This window comes from Ostrinia nubilalis, chromosome 14, assembly GCF_963855985.1.
Source record: "Ostrinia nubilalis chromosome 14, ilOstNubi1.1, whole genome shotgun sequence".
Classification (NCBI taxonomy): Eukaryota; Metazoa; Arthropoda; class Insecta; order Lepidoptera; family Crambidae; genus Ostrinia; species Ostrinia nubilalis.
Window position 1 is genome coordinate 5,472,693 of NC_087101.1, and position 10,936 is coordinate 5,483,628.

Sequence of the window (10,936 nt, forward strand, 5' to 3'; positions counted from 1 at the left end):
GATGTCGCCTTGGTAAAAAGCCAGTAGTACCCAGAGCCACAAGAATCCAAATCCATCAGCTGTTGCGTAGCGTACTCTCTTCATAACTACTCGTACAGGCAAATTTTATTTGCAAAATACAAGCAAAATAATTTATTTACATACATTATGAATACATTTCATCACAAATTCACAGTATATTGAATTGGAAGCTTTAGAAGCCAGTGTAATTTAAAAGCTTGTTCTTAAAATCGTTGAACATGAATATGATGGCCTTAAATCTTTTTTTTAACAAACTAAAGTTACATTTGAAAATATTGTCCATGGCATAACACTGTCTAAAATTCTAAATATGCAAAATTAAGAAATAAATCACTATGTATAAGCCTAGGTACAGACCACCGAATTTTAGTTGGCCGATAGTTGGGTCCGATTCTAAATTGTACGAAGAATCGGCCGATACCAAATCGGTGTAATGTGCGCACTTTCATACATCTCCGTACTGATTAACAGCCCGACCCAACTATCGGCCAACAAAATCGGTGGTCTGCGCCTAGGCTAAGATTAACTAGCTCTGAAGCCCTGGTAAGACCTAAGTCAACAGTTCCAAAGCCAATCCTCGACACCATCAAAGACAATGAAGCTTCAGTAATGACATAATCACATAGAGCCTGTAACGTCATGTAACGTCCTATTACAGGCGTTGGGTATTCCAATAGTTGTGAGATACGATTGGGATAGGCAAATTGCTTAAATTGTTACTAGCACTTAGCACGTGAAAGCTCATTTATGTTTTCAAATCTTGCCGTTTTCCGTCGAAGATTTTATTTGGACACATAATTGTGAGACGTATGTAGGTAATTGAACTGTGGTAAAAAAGTATCCAAAAGTCTTCAGAAAATGATGATGTTAATATTTTACAACATTTAATTGCAAACGCCCGTTTGCTGCTTTAAATAAAAGAAAAAAAAACATCTTAAAAACCGTTTCAGCAGTGACTGTTAACTTAAGAATCTCATTTGCTTACAGTCCTGTAGGGAAAGAATTGTTCCAAAGAAAAAGTTGCTTGAAACAGAGATAGATTAGTCGAAGTTCTTCAAAGAACTTAAAAACTTCTTCATGCGAATCTTAATGCGGTCTGCATAGTTGGAGTTAATTAAACTAAGTACGGACGGCACATCAAGTTAAGCACTGTGGCTCTTATTGCTGTTGAAATAAGATCCTTTGTACAACAAAAATACCTACGTTGTGTTGTAGACTGTACACAGCACAAAAACACGTCTGCTACGAGCACTTAGTATTTGTCAAAGTAGTCATTCAGCAGCTGCTATAAAAGTAGGTACGGTAGGTATCTACTACAAAGCTTCAAAAACATAAAAAACGCTGTGAATTGAAGTTACATTCATTGAGTAAAAATAGAGTCAAAATAATAACTAGGATGTATGCTCCACAAACATCATCGTCATTTCAGCCACAGGACGTCCACTGCTGAACATAGGCCTCGCACAATGATTTCCACATCGCACGGTTGGCGAAACATAGCAATCGACAATACATACTTCATTCAATACGTTTTACCCCCTTAGGGGTTGAATTTTGGACCTTGGACTTACTACTTACTTAATCAACGAACATTAAAAATAAAAGAATTGGTAAAATTGGTCCAAACTTTGTGAGTTATGCGCTTACCAAAACACATTTTGCGATTCATTTTAATATTATAGAGTAACTAATATATTTCTACTTCGAATATAACAGCGCAAAATACGAATTACCATTACTGACTCGCTTTGTAGTCCCTCGATGTTTAACAAATTACATACTGCCCAGAGAAAAGTTGTGATTGCTTTTCAACAGAGTTTAATGTTTATTTTGATATGGATCGTGATTAATGATTTCATCTATCATAATATGTACCTATGCAAAATCAGAACTAAATGACCGTTCATTTGGCTATTTTTCAGAATTGTAAACAACACATTGTGAAAAGGAAAGTTTTTATTTTTCATGCGTATTTAAGCTACTACTTTTCAAATCAGATTAGTCTTTTGTAAATTGTGTAGGCGGCTATAAGAGTCAGGGCACAACCTGTCATCATCACCAGGTTGTTGAAGGTACTATTGGAGAAGCAATTCTTCCCTTCGCAGACCCCGTTCCTGAAAGAAAAAGTAAAATCATTTCATACGCTGACATACCGTTTTAATTCGCGTGGTAGAGCTTTATTCCTTTGTGATCCAAAGATTCAATTGAGTCGACTGTAGGTATTTTAACACAGTAAAGAATAAAAAGTTTTTGGTAAATACATATGTAAAAAAATCTGAGATCAATCAGAGAACAAACCTAATTTTGTTAGCGCTATAAAAATACACAGTTTGTTAAGAACTTTTTAGCATCAGTAATTTTCTGCCGTCATAAAAGCATAAGATAGGCTTTTAACTAGGTTATAGCCTAATAAGTGTCGGAGTTTTGTCGACTTAGCCTGGATTATCGCTGAAGTTATATCCCAATTTAAAGTTAAACCTTTCAAATAGAAATAAATAGGGATTTCAAAAATACAACGTTAAATAATTGTTAACACTTGTTTGTGAACATTGCTTGTAAATATTGCTTGTATGTAAATACGTAGAAATATCAATAAATGATCGCAATATCCACGAAAATAAAAATGTAATGCAATGTCCACGGAAACATTTTAGCGTTTAATTACTTATTTTTTCAGTCACTAAAATTTGATTTCGCTAAGATGAAAAGAGACAAAATAATTGATGGTAATATTAATTTATAATTTTTTGTAGTCTCCTTGCAGTCATTCTTTCAAAACTTTAAACATCCACATAACATTCCTTTTTAGGCTTCATAAATTCAAAATAACTGACCTTAAAATGAAGAATCCTATAACCAATCCCGTGGCAGCACAGATGCCATAGAAATACAGGTCCACAGCTACTTCCAGCAAAGCTCTTATGATGCCTTCGATAATCTTGAACACCAACTTCACCAGTTCCACCGCCAGATGGACGAACCTGTCCATAAAAGGACGAGAAGGCCTTCGCTCTGAAAGAAAAAAACATAAGAAGGTAGGTGGACCGCCGATCTGGTGAAAGTCAAGGGAAGAACCTGGGTGCGGGCGGAAAAGGATCAGGCGTTGTGGAAATTCGTGGGGAAGGCATTTGTCCAGCATTGGACGACATTACGCCAGGACATGGTATTTTTCTTCACGACTATACAAGCGTAATGTAGACCGTCTTCCAGTTAAATAATGAAAACGATAACCACTTGGCATGTTGGTTCGCGTGCCAGATAAGAACGTACTGTTGGATTTGCAACGAAGCAAAATTATTGCTTCGTTGCAAATCCAACAGTACGTTGTAATTATTGTGCTCCTCACAACAGATCACTTGATCTGTCATCAATCACTTTTTTCGTGTACCCTTTTTAGAAATCGATCTGAGGATATTTCCAACTCAACAAATAGAACTACTGAGGCATAAAAATGGATAAAAAGTGTAGGTATATCTGCGAAAAATTAATAGGAGACAAAACATTGTGAGAGTAAGATTATACTATTTACTTGCGTGTATAATTTTCATTCTGATTTTGTTTGATAAAACTTCATCATAATCAATAATTTAACTCACGAAAATCAAGAAACGTGTGATGAAACGTAAACAATGTTCCTTCAAAATGTGGCATAGATAATTTCCCAATGTCAATCAAATAATTCAAATATAACAGAGGTTGTATTTAACATCTTTGGTTGCATGTTCTTCTATCTATTATTTTCTGACTAACAAATAGCATGCAAATATGCAAATCAATGATGCAAATAATGTAGATAATAGATACTAATAATAGACCGACGATCTGGTGAATGTCGTAGAAAGTGACTGGATGCGGGGAGCGCAGGGCCGGTCTTTGTGGAAATCCTTTGTCCAGCAGTGGACGTCATTTGGCTGAAACGACCATAATACTCTTAGCTTTCGAACGACTGGGAATTACCAATACTTATATTAGTTCTTATTACGAGTATATTAAATAACTTCAAGTTGGTTTATTACCTTCCATTTCAATCAACAATCAAACAAAGTTGATCATTGAATACAGCTGGTAGAACGCTAAACTTTTGATCGCTTAATTGTTTCACCTCAATCCCCTCCATTAACTTTACTATGCCGATTACTAACTTCAGACTTCAGATTTCAAAACCAACATTAAAACGGTGTTTTCAGTTAATCGCCTGCTTTTATGATTCGCAGACATCAAAGTTGTATAATTGAAAACCTGAAATTAAATTTCAGAATAACCTGAATCAACATATTCTTACGTTACTCCATTTTTTCTTACCTGGCCTGCAATAAAAAACTTTGCACTAATTATTTCTGTACGCACTTACAAGTATCATAAAAAGTCCTAATAAACAAGTTCGACATATCGATACCTCTGGGCTCAAAGGTCGTAAAGGACAAAATACCGAAAATGAGTTATTTATACAGTTTTACTCAGAATTTCATTCTCTATCGATCTGTATATTTAGTTTGTCGAAAATCCCAAAAAAAGTGCCTTTACGACCCATCATTTTTGATAAGCTAAACAGAATTCATCGTGAAAATTGGGATGTAAATAACATTTGATTTTTTAGTACAGTTACTATGGTAGTAAAGAACAAGTAAACACACATTTTTGGGCGTATAACCTAACATTTTCATACCAAAGTCTAAATAATTTGTCCTTTACGCCCTTAGATTATCTAAACAAATATTTAAAAAATCTACAAAGAGAGGATATTAAAATAACTGAAAAGGTAAATTTATTAGATGTTTCTTATTGTATTTAAGTATGTGCGTTTGGAACAAACGAAAGAAATAAAAAATCATCAAAAATATGTAATAAAACTATTTTCGAGTGTAACATTTATGTGATTTGTACATATAAAATGATAACATCTACCCACATCGGGTAAAGTAATGTTGCTTTTTATTATTTCTCATATTTGAAGAAACTAGGTATTTGTCAGGGAAAAAGATAATTTTAAAAGATGATTTAAGAAAATGAAAACAAATGCTATAAAATAACATATTACCTAATTAAGGTAGGATAGTCATCATAAAAATTGAAAAAATGAAAAAGTTACATTTGTTAAGAATATTATGAAAAAAAAAAGTCACCTTACTGTAGTACCTCAACAGCCGGTTCACGCATGTCTCCGTTTTACTGTTTCGTTTTATCGTGTACGTTTTTTTTTCGTCAAGTACAATAACATAAAACGGAACAGTAAAACGGAGACATGTGTGAACCGGCCGTAAGGTGTCATTATTTTGTATGCACAAATCACAAAAATGCTACATTTTACAATTGTTTTTAATGATTTCCTAGTAATTTTGACTAACGCCCTCGGTCAAAACCACTTTTGAGTTTTGACTGTAATAATTATAATAAATAAGTTAGTTTCTAAAGTTATTTGGATCAGCTAATAAAATATAACTAGCAGGAAAAATATTTACACAACATGGGAAAATATAGTGTCAGTTGAGACTTCAATCTACTAAAAAGCGTGAATGCACTTTTTTTCGAAGTTATATTTTTATACTACAAAATAATTGGCTTTTAAAAACGGTATTATGTAGGAGTAAAGTAAGTGGATGTACTTTATTGGAATGAAAAACTTCCTACTTGTAGGTAATCTTACTTACCTAACCTTTCTACTTTTGTACCAAGTACAATAACATAATTTCTAGCTACTATGAATAATAATGTTTAATCTATTTAGAATAACTAGTTTGGTTTTCCTTTGTCCTTAATAATTCTATCCTATCTGCATTATCATAAGCTCAACTGGTTGACAGACTGCCCTATGGAATTAAGTCCGCCATTTGTAGTTTTTCGAAAAATTAATAATGATGAAATAAATAAATAAAATCAAATTGGTTTCGGCTTTTCGTAAAAAGTAGACATTTAAGAAGTTTTATTTAAAAGCGTCATAATATTTATTTTCTAAATTCGCTCTTATATCGGAAATGGTATCTTCTAGTTCGAAGATATCAAAACTTCGGCTTAAATAGTTTCTAAAATTGTGTGCATTAAATTATGAAGCTACGAAAAATCATTTTATTTCATTAAAAACAAACATAATTCATTTAAATATGTGAAGAAATGGTATATTACATATCAAATACCATAAAACATTAAATATTTAAGCTAAATTATCAATTTTTCCTTTCATAATACCTTACCTGGATGTTCCGTTTACGACCTATGAAAACCTATAAAACTATGAAAATTGTCATTTATTACCTTGGTTTTGTAGTTTTGTAAAATAAAAATAGACTTACGCCCTGAGCAACTTGCCTAGGACGAATATTTGAGGGGCGTAAAGGTCTTTTTAATGTAATTTTGAGGGCGTAAAGGAAATCTATCTCAGTAAATACAGCTCTCGTCCGATTTTTCAATACCTCTTCGGAAAATGCTGTGAATTCTAAGCACTTTCTTCTTAGGTCATATTTTAATAGCTCGAAAAACAAAAAAGTTACTGTCGAATAAAAAAATAAAAAATCGTTTTTTGCTTCTCCTGAAAAGTCGTACTTTGTCCTTTACGACCTTTGAGCCCAGAGGTATCGATATATACTTTTGTGTTATTTGTAAGGAACTATAAGTTTGTATGTATTAAAAGTTACTATAATGCGATGATTAGATATACGAGTATTAGAAACGCAAGCTAGCATGTACCTAATTGGTTTTCTCCTATAATTTGATATATCAGGTATACCTACCTTGCGAGAAAAGAAGTTCCATAAAGACATTGTTTCCAAAATAAATAGGCAATTCATATAACTTTATCGGCTATATTAAACAGTGTCTAGTCTGCTTAGGTCGTTGCCCAAACGCTTTGTGTAATAAATACATTCAGGAAACTCTTTAGGTTTCTTAGTAGATTGCTTAAAGTTAGATCTTTAGTATACAAAATTCTAGAATACTTTCCTAAGAGACTCGTAATGTATGGAAAAGTAGAGATCGGTGATATGGATAAAAGAAACATGGAATACAAACGGGGAATCTCAAGGAAGTGTTTTAATGTAAAAATGTTCTTGTAACAGCTAATGCCGCGCTCAAACACTATTAGTCCCGACTCCAATTTGCATAATGGGATGGTGAGATTCTTTTTAACGATTGGGATAAACGTGAAAGAAATTTACCACAAAAGAAAAGATATGAGAAGACCCTTTATATCTACCAGAAAAGATACTTTCAGAAAATGTTCATTAAATAGACATTACCAAACCTTTGATGTGTTAAAATACATAGTTGCTAGCATCAGCTAAAGAATCAAGATCAATTATTTTAGCTTGTATTAGCCGCTGTGGTCATAATGTGGGGCCACTACGAAAATTTTTTCTTCATCTTTCTTTCGAATAAAATCCTCATTTGTTTATTTTTAGGGAACTTTATTGCGCTATGATTTTCACGACACGAATTTTTAATGTTTTTAACGCAATCACTTATCGTTCGTTCCTTCGTTTCAGCCGAAAGACTTCCACTGCTGGACAAAGGCCTCCCCCAAGGATTTCCACAAAGACCGGTCCTGCGCCGCTCGGATCCAGGCACCTCCCGCGACCTTCACCAGATCGTCGGTCCACCTAGTGGGAGGCCTGCCCACGCTACGTCTTCCGGCTCGTGGTCGCCACTCAAGAACTTTCCTGCCCAGCGGCCATCAATCAGCTCTTCGAGCTATGTGCCTCGCCCACTGCTACTTGATTTTAAAAAAATCACTTATCCTATCCATAATTAATTATTTAGAATTCCACGAAATACCTTCTTACTAAGTTACAACCGGCAGATTCGTTCGTTCTAACATAGCCTTGCGAAAATAAACATAATGCCTTATTCAAGTTAGCCAACTTACTGTTCCTGTATTTTCATAGTTTTTTCTTAGAAGATCGTTTCCGAAGTGGAATCAGGTTGGATAGAAAACCAATTTTTGCTGACAGCCCGTTCAACGAAACAAACAACACTGTAGGTACCCAAAGTTTTGCAAAACAAAGCCCTCTTACAACTCCGGCACGGGTTGTCGCGCTCCGAAGTTTTTCATCCTATGGCATTATGTTCTTTTGTAATAAATATATAACATCTTAATTTTACCGTAACATTTAAAGTTTCTAAATACAAGATTTTGTTGAACTTGAATGTTTTTGATGTTTACTTTGAATGGAAAATAAAGTTAATAATTCAGAATGAAACACTTAAAAAGAGTTCAGGGACGTTATATTGTGATTTTTTTCTACTATATCCTATACAAGCATTTTTTACACTTCAGGCTAGTGTATCCCCTAACTCCTTTCTCCTAGCACGTGTAAGCGCAATTAGTTAGTAGTCCATTAATATTATGCCACAAGGTGGGTTTATCTAGTAATTGATTACTTGAGTAGAATCTTTTATTCATGAACAGGACTACATTGACGCTTAATAAAATAGATTTCTTCATAATATTTTTTGTCGTGTCAAGAATTTGTGAGTAATCTATTTCAATAAAAATGCTATGTAAGGTACTAGGCAGAGGTATGGAGAGAAGAGATTGGAATGTTACGGTGAAATTTAATTCAAAATGAGGAATAAGTTTTAACAATCATTTTGTACCAGTCATACAGGATTTTGTGAACCTTACCTCATGGGATTAGGGGTCAAGATTTTGCAAATGGTATCAGAGGAAAGATTTGTCAATGGGTGTTCAATAATTCATGAATGGGACAAGGGATCGAGTTATTAATTGCTTTATTATACGAGTACTGTCCATGTTAGGGACTTAGCGTGGAAAGGCATTCGCGGCATTGAAGGGTTGTGTAAGATTTATATGAGTGTCCTTGAGGTGAACAAAAATGTTCCAAAAGCCAAGGAACGTTTTCGCCTTTTGGTACTGATCTGGACACATTTCAAGATAATGGCATAGAATGAGATTTGCTGACTTTGCAAAGCAATTCGAGAAGGTAAACTATTACTCAAGTATTCTTTGAGGCTGGTGACTTCAGATCTCTTATAATAAATTAATATCACAAGATAGGACCAAAGACCTACCTAATGATGCGATTCCAAATGTTTATTTTTTAGTGGTCACATGATTGCCTGAGTTTTTATTTTAAAACTCATCTCGTTAGTACATTTATGGGTTTTTTATCTTTTTAATGACACTGATGTATAGCGTTCCGGATTCCCTCAGGATCAGTGTGCCTACCATGAGTTTACGTTAGGTGTGCTCGCTAGCGACTGCGTAAAAAAATGACATTTAAATGTATGACATATTGTGCAGCGCCCCTAGCGGCTACTTTCAAGAAATAAAATCTTCATAGAATTTTTTGACGTCTTCGCTAGCGAGCTCACCTAACGTAAACTCATGGTAGGCACACTGATGACATTTCGTGTCATGTGTCTATTTGAAAAGTTTATCTAATTGAGTTCTAATTTAATAATAGCATGATAGCATTCTATCAACTCGACACAAGAGACTGGACACACGTGTGTCCAATTGGTGAAACTCAAAATTAGTTTTACTTATTATTTCATCATCTGGACACGTCAAGAATTTAACGAGAAGTTGGCGAACACATAGTGGTTTAATTCATGTAAAAATTTCAGCCCAGATGATACAAATTTTTAGTTTCACCAAATGAACACACATATTATTATTATGCCATTGTGTCCAGTCTCTTGTGCAGAATTGGTGAATAAATAACCCAATCCTGGTAGGGGCCATAAGCTGGTGCTCATACATTCATCATTCTACCCATTTAGATCTATTGAAAACAACGAAATATTTTGGTTAATAAGTTTAATTAACCTGGCAAAATGGGCTATAATGTTTGAAATATAATATTACTTTGTTTACTCACATTAGTCTTTCTTAATCACTTTAATATTAAGATCTGTCGAGAGAAAACACAGTGATTTTACTTTGGACCAGTCTTTAGCCTTAGCAACCAAGTGAGCATATAAGTAATACCTGTCTCAATAAATAATTCATAAGAAAAGGTAGAAACCTTTCAGTCACTCGTATTTTGCTACAAATAAATTATTTGTAACCGTTTATAATAACTATGAAAATAATATAGTAGTGTATTTTTTTTTATTAAAAGAGTTGAAGAAAAACTGACAGGTTCGTGATATTTTCAGGAGGTTTATTGAACTACAGGAAAATTAATAAAAGTCCTCAAACTTCGGCTAGTACTTGGTTATTTTGTAATTTAAGTTACAGGTCTTGAAAACCTATTTCGGATTTTATTAAGTTTACAAGAAGAAATCGGTTAACTTTGTGAAGCGTCATAAACAACTAACTACGTGAAGATTTAATATCACAGTTTAAGGGAAATTTGATTTGGATTGATATTCGTATACGAATACATCCAGTGAACGGAAAAAACATAGATTGCAAATTAATAAAGTTTTCCTTTCCCTACTTACCTGTAATCAAAAATGAAATTAATTATATTCGCTTAAACATGCGACAATCCGCTACAACTAAATAAGGCGTTCGTAAAATATAGGTATCTAACATGAAAAAACGGTTCGATTCCCACCTTAGGCGAGATCGATAGGCGACTTTTAACGCCAAAAAAGTTTAAAAGCTATGAAAAAAAGGTTCGATAATAATGCGATTCTAAAATTTACTGCAACTGAATACGCGAAACTCATCTAACAAATCACGACTGTTTGACATAGTCAAAGGCGTGCCACAAAGTACCTACAATCTACTTCGATCAAGACATAAATATACGTTTGAGGTTGAGAGCCATCTGCGCTCACCTATTGCCCGGTTAAGCTGAGAAAGCCGCTCACGCCTATCAGCATAGTCAGTAAAAAAAAATAGACATACTCAGAATTTACTTACACTCAGATTTTTTAATCTACCTAGCTACTGTCGCCATTCGTTGATCCATCGAGCAGGCGTCCTACGCTAAAATTAATTACCCAGTAG

General features: G+C 34.0%; 1 protein-coding gene across 1 annotated transcript; it reads right to left on the reverse strand.

Annotated features, from left to right (window-relative positions):
* Window positions 1-1,965: 1,965 nt before the first annotated feature.
* On the reverse strand, window positions 1,966-3,643 carry LOC135077820 (uncharacterized). Its single transcript, XM_063972359.1, has 3 exons — window positions 3,551-3,643; window positions 2,856-3,033; window positions 1,966-2,135 (listed from the first exon to the last, which is right to left on the reverse strand). Exons 1-3 carry the CDS (start codon window positions 3,567-3,569, stop codon window positions 2,015-2,017), a joined length of 318 nt encoding a protein of 105 aa, XP_063828429.1. The 5' UTR covers window positions 3,570-3,643; the 3' UTR covers window positions 1,966-2,014.
* Between the last annotated feature and the right edge of the window lie 7,293 nt (window positions 3,644-10,936).